Source organism: Vipera berus (genome assembly GCF_964194415.1).
Source record: "Vipera berus genome assembly, chromosome: 5".
NCBI classification, from domain to species: Eukaryota; Metazoa; Chordata; class Lepidosauria; order Squamata; family Viperidae; genus Vipera; species Vipera berus.
The window spans coordinates 5,182,951-5,204,006 of NC_138207.1; the positions used below are offsets into that span (position 1 = coordinate 5,182,951).

The 21,056-nt window shown below is 39.0% G+C and overlaps 1 protein-coding gene across 1 annotated transcript; it reads left to right on the forward strand.

Annotated features, from left to right (window-relative positions):
- Positions 1–4,489: 4,489 nt before the first annotated feature.
- Positions 4,490–20,328, forward strand: LOC308669029 (cytochrome P450 2J2-like; the record flags this gene model as incomplete). The annotated part of the gene is made up of 9 exons (XM_081329470.1): positions 4,490–4,657; positions 5,277–5,439; positions 9,109–9,258; positions 10,116–10,276; positions 14,903–15,079; positions 15,655–15,796; positions 18,740–18,927; positions 19,464–19,605; positions 20,150–20,328. 9 exons carry the CDS (start codon positions 4,490–4,492, stop codon positions 20,326–20,328), a joined length of 1,470 nt encoding a protein of 489 aa, XP_081185596.1.
- Between the last annotated feature and the right edge of the window lie 728 nt (positions 20,329–21,056).

The following is a 21,056-nucleotide window of genomic DNA, read 5'->3' on the forward strand; positions in this document are numbered from 1 at the left end:
TCCTGGAGTTTCCCCAAATCCATGTTCTTTGTGTTGATGACACTATCTATCCATCTTGTCCTCTGTCATTCTCCTTTTTCCTTAAATCTTAAATCAGGGTCTTTTTCAAGGAGTGCTTGTGTTCTTTTTTTTTATTGAAAAGTTTTACAGTACATTTTATTTTTAACAAAACAAAATAAAACCCCTCCCAATCCCCTCCCCTCTTCCAGCCCTCCCCAACACCTCCCTCCATCCCCCTCCCCCCTCCCCGACTTCCCAGAGCTAAATACAAGGTATAAAAGTACAAACAATCATAGTCTACCATATGCAAACAACAATAAACTATTAAATCTATCGCACTTTAACTCTTATAAAATAACTACAAGCAATATAAATATCACATCAATACTTATTCAAATGCTAAATGAAACTTTTTAGTCCCATATTTATTCTGGATATAATCAATCCATTTTTTCCACTCTACAATATATCTCTGTTGCGAATGGTCTTTCAAGTACGCTGAGATCTTTGCCATTTCCGCCAGGTTGGAAACTTTTAAAGTCCATTCTTCTATAGTCGGCAGTTCTTCCTTCTTCCAATATTGCCCTACTAAAAGTCTTGCTGCCGTAATTAAATTCAACATCAACTTAGTGTCCACAACAGTAGTGTCAGTAATAATGCCCAGTAAAAACAATTGCGGACAAAACTTTATCCTTTTCTTAAATATCTTTTGCATATTCCACCAAATTTTAATCCAAAATGCTTTAACCTTTTTACAGGTCCACCATATATGAAAATACGTTGCATCTTCACCACCGCACCTCCAACATTTAGGCTGGCAGTTCGGATACATACTTGCTAGTTTTTTAGGATCTAAATGCCACCTATAAAACATTTTATAAAAGTTCTCGCTTAAATTTTGAGCTTGCGTAAATGTTACATTTCTCACCCAAATCTTTTCCCAAGTATCCATTGTAATGACTTCTTGAAAATTCTGAGCCCACTTTATCATACAGTCTTTAACAAGTTCTGTCTCTGAATCAATTTCTATCAGTGCAAGATATATCCGTTTGATATGTGCTTGACCTTGATCTCTAATTTGCTTTACCAAATTTTCATCAGTCATTGAAAAACCAATTTTCTGATCTTCTTTCCACCTGGCCTGTAATTGCCCATACTGAAACCAAGTTTGTACAATCTTTTCTTCTCGTAAGATATTATACGGCTTCAAATACCATACATTCCTTTCCAAACTTAAAATTTCCTTATATGTAGTCACATCATGTTTAAACCCAACACTTATATTTTCTATTGCGTGTTTCGGTATTGCCCATATAGGTATCTTATAATTTAGCTTATGTCTATACTTTTTCCAAACTCGCAACAGAGCATGTCTTAAAATATGCACCTTGAACACATTATCCACCTTCTTATCATACAATAAATATGCATGCCAACCGAATAGCAAATCATGACCTTCAAGATTTAATAATCTCACTTGTGTTAAATTAATCCAATCACTTATCGCTGACAAAGCAGCAGCTTCATAGTATAGTTTAAAATTAGGCATTTTAAGACCACCTCTCTCACGCGTATCCTGCATAATCTTAAATTTAACTCGTGGCCTTTTCCCTGCCCAGACAAATTTATTAATACCCTTTTGCCATTCCTCCAAGTTTGAATCCTTTTTAAGAATAGGTATCATTTGAAATAAAAATAGAAATTTCGGCAAAACATTCATTTTCACTGCTGCAATTCTTCCCAATAAAGATAATTGTAGTTTTTTCCAGCTATCCAATTCTTTTTGAACTTTTCCCCATAGCTTTTCATAATTATTTTTATATAGCTTTACATTTGAGGGTGACAAATATACCCCCAAATATTTAACCCTTTTAACAATTTCAAATCCTGTTAGCTCTTCTAAAACAGCCTTTTGTGATACTGTCATATTCTTAGACAACATTTTAGTTTTTTGTATGTTAACCTTGAATCCAGAAACTTTCCCATATTGCATTATTATCTCCATCAGTTGTACAACTGAATGTTCTGGCTGAGTCACCGTAACAACCAGATCGTCTGCAAACGCCCTCAGTCTGTAGTCCTGATCTCTTATTTGAATTCCCCTAATTTTTTTCGAATCCCGTATTTTAGTCAGTAATATCTCCAATGTTAAAACAAATAGTAAAGGTGACAACGGGCACCCCTGCCTTGTGCCCTTTTCAATGTTACATACTTCGGTCAAACTATTATTTACTATTATACGGGCTGTTTGCTTTTGATATAGTGCCCTAATTGGAGTGCTTGTGTTCTGTATGTACCTGTCCAGCCTCGTGATTGGCTAATCCGGCCGGCAGGAATTCCTGGACACCAGGTTGGGTGTCTGAGGCAAGGCGGGAGATTGCAGCCTGGGGGTTGGCTAGTGTCCGGCAGTTGCCGGACATATAAGGGTTACCGGGGCATGCAAGGCCAGTTTGGCCACGTGTATTGAAATAAACAGAATAACCCCATACCAGTCTCTGAGTCATCTGTCGCAGCACCGAACACAACAGTGGCGACGAAGGTGGGATCGCGGCAGATCAGCAGAGAAAAGGACACGTGAGCGGAAAGGCGCGCAGAGCGGGAAATTCAAAGAGCCGTCAGCAGCACAAGTCTTCAGCCCAGCGGCACCAGATTCACGGATGGGGAAGCAAGAATGGCACAGGTCAGCTCAGTGAGAGAATTTGACCCAAGACACCCAGAAGACTGCGAGGAGTACGTCGACCAAGTCGAAGGGTACATGCTAGTGAACGGAATAACCGATGACCGAAAGAAGGCTGCCGCGTTGCTGACAAAAAGAGCCTTGGTGGAGCAGTGGGCCAAGGAGTGCTGGAACCGGTAGAAGGGGGACCCTGGGAGACACCCATTGTCACCCCTCTCAAACCCAATGGGGATGTGAGGATATGTGCCGACTATAAAGTGACACTAAACTGAGCTTTAAATCAGCATGCTTACCCGGTTCCGACGGTGAAGCAGGTCCTCGGCCAAAGCATTTGAGACTCAAAGATGTTTTTCCATGCAGCAACTGGACTCTCTTGTTTTTTCTTTGAAGATGTTTCACTTCTCATCCAAGAATCTTCTTCATTTCTGACTGGATGGTGGGGAAATGAAAGGATTTATACTCCTTTCAGACAGCTGATCATTTGCCTTCTCTTAGAGAGGCATTGAGGCCACCTGGAGGTTTACCTGTGTCCTCTGGGTCATCTGAGTGGTGCAAACAGGTATGGAGTCTTCTTGGAACTGTTGAAAGGACTGTGTTGGAGATTGGAGATAGATGATTTCATATCCCACCCCCTCTGTTGAGAGGGGGCTGTTCTGATTTTGACCTAGATGGCCTCTTTGACCCCTCTTTCAAACCAGCAGCCCTCCCTGTCCTGAATGTGGACTTTGCTGTCTTCGAAAGAGCGGCTTTTGTCTATTAAATGCAGATGGGCTGTTGAATCTGGTCCTGATGGGTTTGTTCTCCTATGTTGTGCCATGCGTTTATGAAGTGGTTGTTTTGTTTCCCCAATAAATAAACCTCCAAGTGGCTTCAACGACCCTCTAAAGGAAGGCAAATGACCAGCTTTCTGAAAGGAGTATAAATCCTTCCATTCCCCACCATCTAGTCAGAGCTGAAGAAGCTTCTGGGATGAGAAGCGAATCATCTTCAAAGAAAAACAAGGAAGTCCTGTTTCCATGTGAAAAAGCATCTTTGGGACAACTATGACCTGGATGACTTGAGAATCTCCATAGGTGTTTGAGCTTCAGGTTCAGGATCCGCCCTTCCAAAGAACAGTCAGGGTTGACTTCCTTTAGGATTGAGTGTTCGGATCTCCTTGCCGTTCAAGGGACTCTGAAGAGTCTTCTCCAACACCACAGTTCCAAAGCATCAATTCTTCAGCGCTCAGCCTTCCTTAATGGAACTTATTTATTAGCTCTTAATTTTCAATGTGACCAATTTTCCTTTTTAATTCCAAAATTAAATGTATGAGTTTCTTCCTGATCAAAAGATGGGATGACGTATTTAGAAACAAAGAAAGGAAGGCATGGACGATGCCCCTTTGGAAGTAGACACAGGTGGTCCTTGACTTACTGCTGTTCATTTAGTGACCATTTAAAGTTACAGTGGCACTGAACGTTTTTCACATCTATGACCATTGCAGCATCACCTGGGCACCATTGTGGTCGAAAGTCAAGGACTTCATGTACAGCCAAGCCAGTTCAGTCTTTCACACAAGCCACACCAGTGTAAGAGAAGTCACTCAGCTAGACATGCTATTTCTTCCATTAAGCTTATAACAAAATTTTCTGAAGAGGATCCAAAGATGAAAATGCCCTGAAGCAGAGAGGTGGGACTGGAAGCAGACTTGCCAAAGAAGGAGGGCAGATTGAAATCCTCTGTGCAGGATCCTGCCCACGGGAACAAAATCAGAAGGACAAAAGGATTCTGCAAACAAAGTCCCAGCACACTGCTTTGAGAAGCTGCATTGAAATGCTGGCGCTAAGCTTCATTTTCCTCCTGCTCTGCCTCCTGGTTGTCCAACTGGTGAGGCTGCAGTTTCAAAGAAGGCGCTATCCACCAGGGCCGACACCTCTGCCTTTCATCGGATGCTTGTGGCGTCCCAAATTTCTTCACCTAAACCGGGAACTCTTGACTGAGGTATGAGTTGTCTATCCCTTTCACCAGCTGATTGACACGGATCAAAGAACAAATTTCTGTTAGGGGAGATGCACAGATAATTTATTGTTAAGTGACATTGTGGCTTTTGTGTGGCCAAAGAGGGGATGGTCAAATCAATTTCCTTTTTCGTAAGAGCTACTCTTTGTCTTCTAAGAGTAACGGGGTTGAGAATGAATGAATGAATGAATGAATGAATGAATGAATGAATGAATGAATAAAAACAAATATTTTCCCCAACTATTTTCTCCAACCCTCCATATTTTTAAGATCTTTCAACATCTGCTTGACTTATTTCTTTATTAAATGTATCTGCTGCCCCTTTCACTATCACTGTGACTCTGGGTGCCTCACAATAGGATAAAAGCAAGAATAGGAAAAGGTGAAAAATATTTTTAAAAACTTTTAAATCAACAAGGATTGGCCAAAACTAGGACCCAGTACAGGTAATCCTTGACTTCCCACCACAATTGACTGCCAAATCTGAACCCCATAGTCCTCCTCCTCCTCCTCCTCCTCCTCCTCCTCCTAGTCACCAGCCTAAGCCAAGAATCTTAAAGACAAGCATCTTAAGGACCGCCTGGGATGGTTTTTCTAACAGATGTCGAAGATCTACGGGAATATCTTCACGTTGTGGTTTGGGACATGCCCTGTGATTATGTTAGAAGGTTTCCAGACAGTGAAGGAGGGTCTCACCACCCACCCTGAAGATCTTTCTGGCCGGCCTTTGCTCCCTTTTTTTAAAGCAGTGGCAAATAACAAAGGTAAGAACAATCAACTTTTTTTCAGATGTGGGCACAGGAGACAGGACAATGTCCATTTGTTTGGTGTCACCTCCGTTGTGGTACAACTGATCCTCAATTTGCAACCACGTTTGGGACTGGAACTTCTGTTGCTAAGTGAGGAGGTTGTTAAGTGAGTTATGCCTGATTTTACTACTGTTTTGCCACAGTCATTAAGTGAATCCAGCTTCCCCCATTGGCTTTGCTTGTCAGAAGCTGCCGGGGAAAGTCACAAATGTTCATTATGTGACCCCAGGATGCTGCAAACCATCATAAATACATGCCAGGTGCAGTTTACTTTTAACTGTTATAAGTGTGAGGACTAGTCATCAGTCACCTTTTTCAGACTGGGATAATTCACAAAGATCAGAATGACATTAATGTAATTTACATCCTTAAATAGTGACATACTGAGCATATGTATTTTTGAGAAATGAAATAAATCTTCCAGGTGTTTGAACTTCCATGGAAGAAGATGTAGCTGCAAATTTAATGTTAAGGAAATTGGTGACACCGTTGCTATGATGGAATCTGGAAAGATTCTAGGGCCAGATGAAATAACTGCAGAGCACTACAAAAATATTAAGGCAAGAATAGTTTCGGTTTTATTAAAGAAATCTCGTTTAAAAACAGGACCTGCCAGCTTTAGATTGTGATCTTGGTATACTAAACTTTTTGAAAGGTGAGAAGGATCCTGTGAATTGTGCAAAATATTACCTGATGCTGACACTGAGATTTTAAGAAGTGGCTTTGGTGAGAAAGTTATAGACGGCAGGACCAACACTCATTCTTCCCGCTCAAGCAACAAACTTCAGATAATATTAGAGTTTTGGCCAATGTATCATTCCTAAAAACCCAGATCAGTAGATTTTGGCATTGCTGAATGCAGAAAAAGCTTTTGTTCTGGTACAAATTACGTTTTTGGTTCAAGTGATGAAGAAGCTTAGCTAATAAAAGTGTACACAATTTTACAAAGGAAAAGTAACTTTCTTAAAATGACTGAATGGCAAAATGTTTGACCTGTTCATTTGTTTGGCTCCTACGTCTACAAGGCACTCAGTGTACAGATAATCTTTGACTAGTTGCAACCATTCATTTAGCAACTGCTTGAAGTTACAACAGCACTGAAAGAGGTTCCCATACTTACAAGCTACAAGACACTCAGTCTACATGCAGTCTTTGAGTAGTTAAAACCATTCATTTAGCAACTGCTTGAAGTTACCACAGCACTGAAAGAGGTTCCCACTCTTACAGGCTACAAGGCACTCAGTCTACATATAATCTTTGAGTAGTTACAACCATTCATTTGGCAACTGCTTGAAGTTACAGCAGCACTGAAAAAAAGGTTCCCACACTTACATTGCAGCATCCCCATGGTCATAAAAGAATAGAAGAATAACAGAACCAGAAGGGACCTTGGAGGTCATCTAGTCCAACCCCCTGCTCAGGCAGGAAATTCTATACCATGTCAGACAAATGGCTGTCCAGTCTCTTCTTTAAAAAAAATCCAGTGTTGGAGCATTCACATCTTCTGGAGGCAAGTCATTCCACTCAAGAGAAGCAGCTGAAGCTCCCCCCAAACACCTCGCAATCCCCAATTTGGTTAGATTTGTTTCCCAAACACCCTAGTTGTGTCTCGGAGTTGCATTCACACACAGTTTATTCAGCTGGATTAGGCTTCAATTGGTTTTCGAGAATTTAAATGGCCTGTTCGGACATCTAAAATGCTTAATTCAGTAAAGATGGTGTTTCAACCCACTATAAAGCAATAAAGCAAAGGATTATAGGCCATCCTCCCCTCCAATAAAGGAACAGAGCAATGGCATTCATTAAGCTGAATGAATGGTTCAGTGGGATTAAAACTTTATTTTCCATATAGTTTTAACAGATTGAGAGAGTTTGAAGGGACTTTGAGCTCTTCTCATCCAGCCCCCTATGCCAATTTAGAGAGATGGCTGTCCAATCTCTTCTTAAAAACCTCCTGTGACGCAGCAAACTGTGCTTGCATTAGGGGCGCCATTTTACGAAGGCCGGAAGAACACTTACACAGACTCAGAGACAAGGAAAAGAGCGGGAAAAGAATGGAATGTGATTGGCTAATACTATGTGCACTGACATGTGGAACTCTGTGATTGGCTGTTGCTGCCTATATAAGGAAATACTTGACTGACCAAGGTGTGGCACTTCTGAATGCAGCTGCCAGTGTTTCAGACAGTGTCCCACCCAGCAATTTCACTTGAAATTGCTGTTTATCTTGGAAGCCTGCACTGCTGTATTCTTTATATATATATATATATATATATATATATATATATATATATATATATATATATATATATATATATATATATATATATATATATATATATATATATATATATATATATATATATATATATATATATATATATATATATATATATATATATATATATATATATATATATATATATATATATATATATATAAGATTTTATCAATTTTTCTTTACATACAATAATAATTTTTCAACCAATGTGCTGTCTGAGTTTAAAAATGCTAATACATATTTGATTCCTAATCCTTCATTCTTTCCTTTAACCATTGGTAAAGTAAGTCCCATGTCTGCTAATATTCTGTTTCTTCTTTTTCTTTCAGTCTCATAGTCAGTCTGTCCATCTCTGTGCATTCCAGTATTTTTTTTAATTATTTCTGCATCTGGTGGTGTTCCCTCATTTTTCCAATATTGCACAAATATTATTCTTGCTGCCACTGTAAAATCAAATATAGGCTTTGTTTGTTAATCTTTTCTGGCATTATATCTAGTAAAAAAAAGTTCAGGTTTAAAGTCTGCACTGCTGCATTCTTAACAACTGCACCAACAGGGCTCAGCTTGTAAAAAAGATTAAAAAGATTGTAAAACTGGATGGGTCTCGCTTAACAACCACCCTGTTGAACAATGGGAATTCTGCTCCCAATTGTGGTCTTAAATCAAGGATTAACTATATTGGAGGAACCTTCCCTGAGATTATTCTGACAATTTATTGCTATCATACGTTAAAAAAGAAAATGACAGAAATCACTTTGGACAATATGCAAGATAACCAGAATAGAGACATGTTCAGAGAATAAATGCTAGCAATTTTTTATTAATCAAAAATCAATACTTGAAAATAGTAGAATGTTAATGCAATTGTGAAATTTGAATTGATTCATTGCATGGGTTTGGGGCTTTGCTTTTTTACTTTATTTCTTCTCCCTCCCCAGTATTTTTCTTGGTTATTTATTTCTTTGTTTCTAATGTTTTTCTGCTTTTCTTCTTGCTTTGTTTCCCTTAATTCTTTTGTCCCTTTTTTAGTTAGCCTAGTTTAGTCTTTCTGTTTTATGATAATGCCCTCTGCCAGCAGTTCGATTCTGACCGGCTGAAGGTCAGCTCAGCCTTCCCTCTTTCTGAGGTCAGTAAAATGAGGACCTGGATTGTTGGGGGGCAAGAGGCTGACTCTGTAAACTGCTCCGAGAGGGCTGCAAAGCACTGTGAAGCGGTATATAATTCTACGTCCCCTGGTTCTTGCTGTTGCTATCACATTCTGAGAAGGGTATTTTGCCTTTCTGTCAGTTCTAAAGACTGGAATAAGGCCAATCATCTGTCATTTTGTGGTTCTGCGTCGTCAGGGATTCTGCTTTCCAAGGGTCAGAACTGGAAGCACCAAAGGAGATTTTCAATGGCGACTCTGAAGGTCCTCGGCATGGGGAAGAGCACTGTGCAGTATCAGATCCAAGAGGAAGCAGAGAAATTGGTGGAAGAGTTCAGGAAAAGTGAAGGTACAATGAAGACGAGTGCGTTTATTTATTTTTTGTCAGAAACCTGTATTGTTTTAATTTTCTGAAATGTAAAGGCTCAGACAAATAGGACAGTCTGAAGTCAGTTCTCCAGTGTCTGCAAGGGAAGACAAAGTGTCAAAAAAGATCAAGATGATGGCTCACACAATCAAAGCGTTAATCCTTTTTTTCATGTTTTGAGCAAGGAAATGTAAGATGGGCCAATAAGTAAATAAATAGAGAGAGAGAGGATAAATGATAGATAGATAGATAGATAGATAGATAGATAGATAGATAGATAGATAGATAGATAGATAGAGATAGATAGATAGATGATAGATAGATAGATGATAAAAGTTATAGATAGATGAGATAGATAAATAGCTAGATATAGATAGATGATCGATGATACAGTTTGATGATATAGATAGATATAGATAGATGGATAGATGGATAGATAGATAGATAGATAGATAGATAGATAGATAGATAGATAGATGATAACTAGATATAGATAGATGATCGATGATACAGATAGATGAGATAGATATAGATAGATAGATATAGATTTAGAAAGATAGAGACAGATAGATAATAGGATATAGATAGATATAGAAAGATAGATAGATAGATAGATAGATAGATAGATAGATAGATAGATAGATAGATAGATAGATATAGATAGATGGTAGATGATAATAGCTAGAGATAGATAGATAGATAGATAGATAGATAGATAGATAGATAGATAGATAGACAGACAGACAGACAGACAGACAGACAGACAGACAGATATCACATCACCACTAGTCCTTCTCTGCAAGAGACATGGCAGCCACCAAATTCCTTTCCCTTTGCAGGAAAACCCATGAATCCTTATTTGGCCCTGAACCTTGCAGTTTCCAACGTGATTTCTGTACTGGTGTTTGGATATCGTTTCTCCATAGAAGATGAGACTTTTCATAAGCTGCTGGAAGCCATGGAGAAGCTTTTCAGTGTTGCTAGCAGTTTCACAAGTAACGTGAGTGATACCTTCTTTCCTTTCCCTTTTTCTTTTATATATAAATATTTTATTAGTTTTCTAATTTTACAATCATGAGTACTTTGTAAACAACTTGTGATATCTTCATCACATAATATCGATAGTGTCAGTTTATAATATCTTTAGTAGCCAGAATATATCTCAATTGCATTTGCACTTAAAATCCATTTGTTCAATCAATTCCGGTTTTTCCTACTTTTTAAAAATTTTAATTTCTCATCAATGTTCAAAATATCTCTAGCGCTTATAATTTTCTCATAATAAATTATATTTGGATAACCAAAAGCTTCCCTTATTCAAACTCTTTTAGAATTTTCATATTTCCCATCTCATAACAAAGTATGATATTCTAGTTACAAATCCTATCCTACTTTGGCCACCTAATGAGAAGGAAGGACTCACTGGAGAAGAGCCTAATGCTGGGAAAGGTTGAGGGCAAGAGAAGAAGGTGATGACAGAGAATGAGGTGGCTGGATGGAGTCACTGAAGCAGGAGGCGTGAGCTTAAATGGACTCCAGAAGATGGTAGAGAAGGCCTGGAGGAACGTTGTCCATAGGGTCGCGATGGGTCGGACACGACTTCACACTAACAACAAAATCCTTTTAATTATAATAATACTTTTATTTTTAACAGTTATCTTTTTTCTTTACCATATTCAAACATCTGTTTAATAATATAATATCCCATCTAATATGTCAAAACCTCTATTTTCTTCAGTCTTACTCTAGCTTTCTTCCTTTGCCAAATAACTTTCCAAGTCAATGCATTTGAATCATCAAGTAATTCTTCCTCTGTTTTTGTATATATTGTTCGGAATGAGGAAGAGAATTTGACTGAAGTATTTTTGGAAGAATGCTCAACCCATTTATATTCATTAAACAGCGTCCATCCTTCTCCTTCAGTTTTTCTTTTCATTTCTTGTTTGTCAATATTCAGCATTTCTCCTAACAGCTTTATCATCTATTCGATCAGCTCTTCTTCCTTATCCTCAATGTGTTCTGAGATCTTGACAAGTAAGATATTGTTTCCATTTCCTGTGTTATCGCTGCATCTTCTAATTTTTCATTTGTATCTGCTGTTAATTCCTTCCTTTAGGTCCTCCATCTTTGGATCCATTTCTTCTAATTTTCCTTCCATTTTCTGGGTTTGTACTTCCTTCTTTATGGTAATTGTCTGGATTTGTAAGTTTAGGTAAGAAAATTGTTGTTTTATCTCATTTGCGTTATTTTTAGTCTCATCATGAAATAAAACAATTGTCTCTTGGATTGATTTCAACATAGAAAGTATTTCTCTCTGAGATTCATTAACATTTTCTTGTTATATTAAGCTGGGGACTTCAGAGACAAGTGTTAAAGATGGTTTTTTTTACCATTTAAGGCTAAGTATGGAGCACCCATTTTGTTTTTGTATGTAGTCTTTATAGTCCAATAGGGTCACCAACACAGATAAGCAGCCCAAGAGGGTTTTTTTTTCCTTTTCCCAGCTGCAGTCTGCAAAACTGAAAGTTTCCAGGAACAACAAAGAGTCTTATCTAAGTTTGTGCTTCAAGCCAAGTTTCCTTTAAGCATAATAAATTGTAGTGCCGTGATTTCTCCACTAGATGTCGTTGACACTGCCTTCCAGCTTTCCAAATCCAAGCCTATTTTACAGACTTCCAAATAGCTTTTTTTTAAAAAAAAGGCTCAATGGTACTTTTAAGTCCCAAATTTCAAATCTATATATCTGTATTCATTCCAAATTGATCTTATAGTTTTCTCTATTTTCCCCCAAAGCAATTAATTTGCCGCTTTTCTTTTCCTGAGTTCGTGGGGCAAAAACTTCCCTTCCCTCTCTCAATGGGGAGGATTCTTTGCTTTGCGCACTTTTTTTCCAGGAAAGTAATATTAAGGTCATAAAAAGAGGATAAAGTCTCACCTAGTTCCATCTACATTACTCAAAAATTGCTAATTAGTGCTTATTTCAGTTGTCAACAGCTTGTGACTGGCCACATGAATATAGCCATTCTTTTCTTCGCTGGTTTGGAGGCTTCCTCAGATCCAGCGGAAGGGCTGCTGCCCCACTGCAATTGACAAGGTTCCCCTCCTTCTTCGTCGCCACTCCAGGGCAACATTTGACCCTTTTCAGGGTCCCCAGCAGGGTGAAATCGAACATAATAATAATAATAATATAAAGTTGGAAGGGAGCTTGGAGGTCATCTAGTCCAACCCCCTGCTCAGGCAGGAAACCCTATACCATTTCAGGCAAATGGCTGTCCAGTCTCTTCTTAAAAACCTCCAGTGTTGGAGCATTCACCACCTGTGGAGGCAGGTTGTTCCACTGGTTAATTGTTCTAACCGTCAGGAAGTTTCTCCTTAGTTCTAGGTTGCTTCTCTCCTTGACTAGTTTCCATCTGTTGCTTCTTGTCCTGCTTTCAGGTGCTTTGGAGAATAGCTTGACTCCCTCTTCTTTGTGGTAGCCCATGAGATATTGGAACACTGCTATCACGTCACCCCTCACCCTTCTCTTCATTAAACTACACATATCCAATTCCAGCAACCGTTCCCTAGAAGATGGAGCTCTAACCTTGCGTCTCTCACGCCACAACACCTAACCGGAAGTTCCTTCTTTCCATTGTTTTTAAAGACAACCAAAATATTATGGTCACTGAACAGGCCTAGAATGTGAAGGGTCAAAAACCTGCAGTAGGTACTAAATACTAGCTGGAAAGCAGGCTTATCCACAGGGAGAGGAGTCCAAAAATCAAAATGGCAGCCACAATGGTGCAATCGAGGACCCGCTCCCATTTTTTGTGGGTCACACATGTAGCACAGATGTGAAAAGGACAGATCTTTGATTGAATTGTGGTGGCAGTCATCTTTTTGACCGCAACCTTGCTGAGTGAGATTGGTTGGGTTTTCCAAGTACTGATAGTCCTTGAGTTATGACCATAATGGTGCTGGCCCATCATGGTCGTAACGTGTGATGGTCATAGAACGGGTCAGTCACACAATTTTATACTATTTTTTGTGGCAATCATTAACCAATTCCACCATCATTAAAGCAAATGCCAACCACATTAAGCAAAGCAATGGTTCAATTTAAACACGATTTTGCCCTGCCCAAAATAGAAGCAAATGCTGTTTTTTTTTAGCAAAAACATTGTAAAACACGCCATGTGGGATGCTGATGTGGCCTAATTTTTGAATGCCAAAGTGTGATCACATGTCTGGTGTGGTGTGGTGTGAAGGATAATCATCAGAAGTTGAATTTGGATTATAAAGTATTCCCCGCCCCCAGGTAGGTCTGTCAAAACATTGGGACTTGCTTAATGACTGACTGTAAGTTGAGGACTACCTGTATTTATGTCTATTTTGGATTCCTTTTTGCTAATATGCTGATGTACAAAACTCCTGTTTACAATATTTTGAAAACCCTTATCTCTGAGGTTTTGCACAAATAATCCCAAAAAGGACAGCCGCTTGTCTTTGGAGATTCTCAGTCATCCAGGTGATGGTTGTCCCAAAGGTACTTTTTCAAAAGTCAACTGGACTTTGTTTTTCCTTGAAGATGTTTCGCTTGTCATCCAAGAAGCTTCTTCAGTTCTGACTGAATGGTGGAGAATGGGAGGATTTATATTTTTGGAGTCATCTGGCTGTTAGTATTCTCCCTGAGAGCCATTAAAGTGGCCTCAACGACCCTCAGAAAGAGTACTAAAGACCAGATGGCTGCAAAGAATATGAATCCTTCCATTCTCCACCATTCAGTCAGAAGTGAAGAAGCTTCTTGAATGACAAGTGAAACTTCTTCAAGGAAAAACAAAGAGTCCAGTTGCCTTTTGAAAAAGCACCTTTCAAAGACAAGGACAACCAGATTATTAAGATGAAAAATCCCTGCTTATGATACTCTGATGTTCCCCTCTAAGGTGAAATGATATTCTCAGACTTTAATCTAAAGATCAGTTACATTAATTTGAGACTCTAGTCTTAATGTTCCTATGTCTTCCTGCTTTATAGTTTTATTTAACAAGCGACCTGGAATTCTGCCTCAGTATTGTGTTCTACTAAAGTAAAAGTTAAAAATGCCTGGACATTCTCAGAACCCTAAAATGGTTAAAAATACAATGACCTGACCATCACTATTACCGAAGGAGCCCTGAGCTGCCTCGCCGGCAACATAACCCTGAGCATCATCCCTAATAAAATGTTCTTTAAGGAAGACTTCTTGCCTTGAAGTTCTTTTACTGGTTTCATCTATCAAAATCCTGACAGATATATTGCAACTACAACAGAAAAATGAAAAGACAAAAGCAATAAAAATAAGGGGGGAAAAAAGAAAAATTATAAAAATAAGAAAATAATCTCTCACTGACACTCAGTTTTTCTCTTATGCCTCTTTCTCCAAAGATATTCAAAACAACCCAAATTTAATTCATCCTGGAGTAAAGGAAGCAGTGTGGAATGTTCTCGTCACATCAAAGTCTTGATCATTACTGCCAAGGACATTCTCCAGTTTTTTTCTCCAGGATTTTGCTCTCAAATCAGTTCCTTTTCCCCCTGTTTAATTCCTTTTTCTTTATTATATTGACATAGCCAGCCATCTCTGGTGATTTTTCTTCTCTTCCGCCAGATGTACAATAGTTTCCCCTGGATTATGAAGTTTCTCCCAGGACCTCACAAGACGGCATTATCATTGCGTGACTTTGTTTGGTCATTCATAAGAAAGGAGATCAAGAAGCACCAAGAAGCAGACCATGGAGAAAAAAACCAAGACTTCATTCATCTTTACCTGGCTGAAATAGAGAAAGTAAGTGGGAGCTCTTTTTTTGTATGACTGTTAGATACTTTATCGTATAAAGGCTTTCCAACCTTGGCAGCTTCAAGATGGGTGGACTTCAACTCCAAAAATTCCCCAGCCAGCAAGCTGTATAATAGTCTTGAGTATTGTCTTCTCTCGGGATTGTGACAATGCAGCATCGGAGAGGAAGCCAGGGCTCTGAGACCCACAGGAGCAAATGCCTGCCTTTTTTGACCCTGCCTTCCCTCGAGGGAGAAGGTTGCAGCTGTTGAAATTGGCAATGTCAGAAAGTCTGTTTATATATAGCACTGCAGAGGAAAAACAAAGAGTACCATCACCATGTGCTTTACTGCTCAACTGTTTTAAACTCTAACAGGAAATAGGAAACTCTCCCCAGAATAAAGAGAACCATAGATTATAACCATAGATGCAAACTAAACACTGCCATCTACTGGCTGAATGATCCTGTATTGATTCTGCAATACAAAATGCATTCTAACATGGATTCTGTCAGGCAAGGACTGGAAGGAAGTGATGGCCTTCGAGATTTCTCAGGTATTCATTTCTCAATTTTTGTTCTGCAGACGAAAAACCACCCCCAACCTCACTATGATGAAAAGAACATGGTTCAGAGCATCTTTGATCTCTTTATGGGGGGAACAGAGACATCGAGCACCACTCTCTACTGGGCATTGTTGTATATGGTACTTTATCCTGACATTCAAGGTGAGAGAAGAATCATAACTTGGATGAGATAGAAGGGACCTTTATAGCCCAATTATACTCAATGCCTGAAGCTGCTGGTAGCATCTTCATTTGTAATTGACAATTATTATTGGAATAATTCTTTAGTTATAGGTAGTTCTCAACTTACAATCATAATGCAGGCTGCTCATTACGATCTATAATAGATCAATACTACTATCTATTTGCTAAGCGGGCTACCTCATTTAATAACTCCAAACCCTCTTTCTCCATTGCGGTCATTTTTAAAATTTATTTATTTAATTTTATTCAAATTCAAATAATACAAACATAATACATATAAGTTTAAAAAGAAAACAATATAAAAATACAAATATTACAGTGCACCCCCACCCGAGATCATTTTTATTACCTACATTTTTTCTCATATAACAACTAACAATATACAATATATTTCAACTGTGCCCTTATCCCCTCCAAAACAGCATATATTCCTAAGTAGGTTTATTCCCTTTCTCTTCCATCAACACTGTTTTTATAAAATCCTCCCATATTTCATTATAATTATTTACTTTAATGATCCCTTTTTAAATTTAATTTCTGTTGTTAATTTATCATTTATTGCCATATTCCATATTTCATTATACCACTCATTTCTTTGAATAACCCATTTCTGTCTCCAATATTTAGCCATCACTAATCTAGCTGCCATTATCAAATTTACAATCAATTCCTTTTTTGCTTCATTTATATCTTGTTTTTCCACCAGTAACACTAATGCATTCCTCGGTGACATACCTAAATTTACATTCAAAAGTTCTCTAATTTCCCAAAACACAGTGTCCCATATCTTTTGTGCGCTATCACAATCCCACCACATATGTTTATATCTTCCAATCTCTTTCTCGCACCTCCAACAAATATTTGTATATTTAATATCTATTTGATTTAATTTATGTGGTGTTAGGTATCACCTCCATATCACTTTATATCCATTTTCCTTAACTCTAACGGACATATTCTTATATACTCTTCTATTCCAAATATTCTTCCAATCTTTATCATTTATTTCTCCTAAATCTGTTTCCCAAATTAATTTTAAACCTTTTGCTTTATCTTCTAGTTCAGTTAATATTCTATATATTTTCCCAATTCTTCCTTTACCTATATATTCTTCCTTTACCTCGTTTTCTTTTATAACCATTTCAAATTTTGTTAACTGTTTATCTTTCACCTCGAATTTTTCTTCCGTTTTAATCCATTTCTCTAATTGTATTGAATTCAACCAATTTAATATCTGATAAAGCATTCTTTAATTGCATTATATTCTTTATCTTGTTCTTCCAGTATTCCCATTTATATATCTGATTTTTTTTTAAATTTACTAATCCATTCTTTCAATTCAATCTTAGGGAATTTCTCCATTTCCAGCACTGATGTTAAAGGAGAAATTCCTGGCATTAACCAATATCTCCATTTATTCCATAGTTTTATCAAATTTTTTAAAAAGGGATTTTTGTGGTCGTTAAATGACCATGTGGGTCATTAAGTGGAGCATGGGGTGCCTCAGGAGCGGCACACTTGGTCTTGTCGTCAGTCATAAGGGCAGGTGGTTTGCCAAGCACCTGAATTTTGTTCACATGATCCCAGGAGCACAGCAGTGACTAACTTAAGGCAAAGTTCATAAGTCTCTTCATTTAGCGCCGTTGTAATTTTAAACCGTTGATGTCATAAGTAATGGTCATAAGTCAAGGGCTACCTATAATCAAATGTCAAGCTATTTTTTTCCCTCTCAAAGTATGAGATGGTCCAAGTAGGGCTTGACTTCGGCTGTTCAGGCCACTGGCATGATAAGAACATATAAATCACAGAGAGTGAATGGAGTGTTGGGGGAAGAGTAACGGTTTACTTTTCAGTAAACCCAGCAGATGTTCAGGGTGTGCCAAGCATACCCAAGATAGCCTTCTTTTACACCCTAGACCAGGGGTCAGCAATCTGAAACAGTGAAAGAGCCACTCGGAACTGGTTCCCTCACAAAAGGAAAAACTGGGAGCCGCAAAAAAAATGTGTGCATGTGCGCATACATGCGCGCATGCGCAGAACAGGATTTGACTGAAGAGTGGAGCCAAGGCGAGATATGCACCTACCCTGCATACTTGAATTGATTGGTTGAACTTTTTTAGTCCCACTTTTTTTGGGGGGGACTGCACATGGCAGAGGACTGGGAGCCGCAGGAGACGGCTGAAAGAGCTGCATGCGGCTCCGGAGCCGCGGGTTGCAGACCTGTGCCCTAGACCAACGGCTGTATATATTTTGATCAACGCTTGCTCATCTCTTCTGAATAGACAAAACCCATTGCTTATTTGTAGCTTTTGTTGTAATATTATCTAAGCTTCATTCAGCCTAAATTATCTTATGCAATATTACATTTATGCATGCCTCAGAAATTGCTTAGAAGTGGGCTGAAACTTAAGAGAGTGTAAACAAAGTCAATCTCAGCTATTTCTTAAAACAGATGAACCTATTTCTTAAAAGTATGGGGCTAGGACTATCAGGGATCCTCCAAGACCCTCTCAGGGGCCTGTTAAAACCAATCACTTGCCAACTTAAGTGGAAAAATACTAGAAATTTCAAATCCCAAGGACGCCCATTCTGCTTGGCCTACTTGGATGCGTAGAAACATTTGAAAAAAGGTGATGCCTCAGGGGTGTCCAACCTTGGCAACTTTAAGACTTGTGGACTTCAACTTACAGAATTCCTCAGAGAGTATGGCTGGTGGGGGAATTCTGGGAGTTCAAGTCCACTAAAGTTCAAGACGCCAAGGTTGGACACCCCTGGTCTAGATAACGTGCTTCTCCTGGGCTGAGCTTCTGCCATTAATAGACCATGGACAGCTGGGGCCACAGCTGGATGCTTATTCACTCCTAGCTCTAGTCAATGTGCAAAATCTTTGTTTCTCCCCAGCCAAAGTTCAAAAGGAAATTGATGCCTTTATACCACCGGGCCAGCCAATCTGTTACGAGGATCGCAAGAATCTTCCATACACAAATGCGGTGGTGCACGAAATCCAGCGCTTTAGCAATGTCGTCGCGATAGGAATACCCAGATACTGTATAAGAGATACGATGATCCAGAAATTTCGCTTTAGAAAGGTAAATGAATTCCTGTGTTCTGGAGCGTTCTTTACTTCTCCCCACCGAATTGCTAGAGGAACCACATGCTATACGGAAATTGGACTGAGAACTCTGTGCGACGTCATGTGACCGCATCAACTTACAACGGCGGTTCAGGCAGTTCCTGTCAGGCTCTTTAGGCAAATTCTATTTTATTCTTATTGTTTTATTCTTTTTTAATGCAGAAGCGCAAACATTTTAAAGACACAAAGTCCTTTCTTTCTTCACACACGGACAAAAAGGGATGTTTGATCTCTTTCGAGTTGAACTCGGCTTCTCTCTCACCATAGAGACGTATATACCATTTTTATGGCAACAAATCAAATTTCCCTTTCCCTCAGGATATTTTTTTTCAACTGCCCAGCCTTAACCTATTTGTATTTTTTAGAAGAGCGATCTTTAAAGCCATGTATTGAGATTTCTCACTTCGGCCTACATTACCAGCAGATATAACCTTTTTTTTTCTTCCTTTAGGGCGAAAGGCCAAACTTAAGTGCATCTTCTCTTTTCCACAGGGCACCATCTTTTACCCGAACCTGGCTTCTGCCTTGTATGATGCCAATGAGTGGGAGACACCCCACACCTTCAACCCAAACCATTTCCTTGACAAGGAAGGCAATTTCACCTGTCGAGAAGCTTTCATCCCATTTTCTCTAGGTGCTCGTTCAGCTTGTTAAAATTCCATTGAATCTTTAATGATATGTTGACTGTTCTTGTTTTGCCCCTCAAACAATCATCAGTATGAAAACCCATCATAAGTCACTTTTTTCAAAGTTGTTGCCACTTTGAATGGCCACTGAACAAATGTTTATAAGTCAAGGACTTCCTGTATTCTCCTTACCGGGAACGGTTATGGACAACAGTGTCCAAGGGAATCCAGGTCAATCACATTGTAAACTCTAATCAGGGGTGGGGGACGATGGCCCTTTTATGACTTGTGGACTTCAGCTCCCAGAATTCCTAACACAGCTGTGCTGGCTCAGGAATTCTGGGAATTGAAGTCCACAGGTTGTAAATGGAGCATAGTTGCCCAATCCTTTTATCACCTGTGGACTTCAACGCCCAGAATTCCTAAGACAGCCATGCTGGCTCAGGAATTCTGGGAGCTGAAGTCCACAGTCATAAAGGGGCCATGGTTCCCCATCTCTGCCATAATCACTCCCTGTCAGCACTGATTTGTTGTTTTCCTCTCCTTTCCTAGGTCATCGAGCATGTTTGGGAGAAAATTTGGCAAAAACAGAGCTCTTCCTTTTCTTTACCAACCTTGTGCAAGCGTTCAATTTCCACTTGGCCGACGGATCAAAAGATATAAACCTTGAACCAGTCTGGGGAGGCACTCTGCATCCTCATTCCTTTGAGATCTGTGCAATTCCTCGCTAGGCCAGGTATGAATAGCAGCTGTGGATACTGGGACTGGGAATCCAAGTAGCTGGCTTTGTCTCCTCCAACATTTTTCTGAAAAAAAAGCACGTTTCCAGCTCTCCTTGTTGCGAAAGAAAAATGTATACAACCTAGTCTCGTTCTGCAACATGGGTTTTTGAATACTGACAGGTCAGCAACATCAGCACTGGCCTGGTCTCTGTGTTCTTGTCATTTATCTAGTTCTATTTGCTCCCTTTGAACTGAGCCCCCTAATCTGACCGCTTTTAAAATCAAATTTTCATTATTTGCAAAAAGCAAGAGAAACAAGAAAAAAACAACACTTGGGGGTTCACCACTCTTTGAACAATCCTTTTCTAAAATATAACATGTTTTCATAACATGTTGACATTAGTTCAGCCTCCTTGACCGTGGAGACGAAAGAGGAAAGTTAGAGATATACGAGGGCGATTTGGAAATAAACCTCCGTTTGGTTGTCAACGACACTTGCAGATGCAGAACTTTTATTACACACATTAGAAAACTAGAAGATTATATTACTTTTCAACATATTTGGGATTCAGATTGAGGCACTTGTCATAACGTCTTACAAGATTTGAAATTCCTTAGTAGTAGTCACTTGGTGCCAAATCTGGGCTATGGGGTGTTTGTGTGTGATCAAAAACATCCCAACGGAACTGCTTCAAAAGTTCTTGGGTGCATCTAGCGATGTGCAGGCGAGCATTATC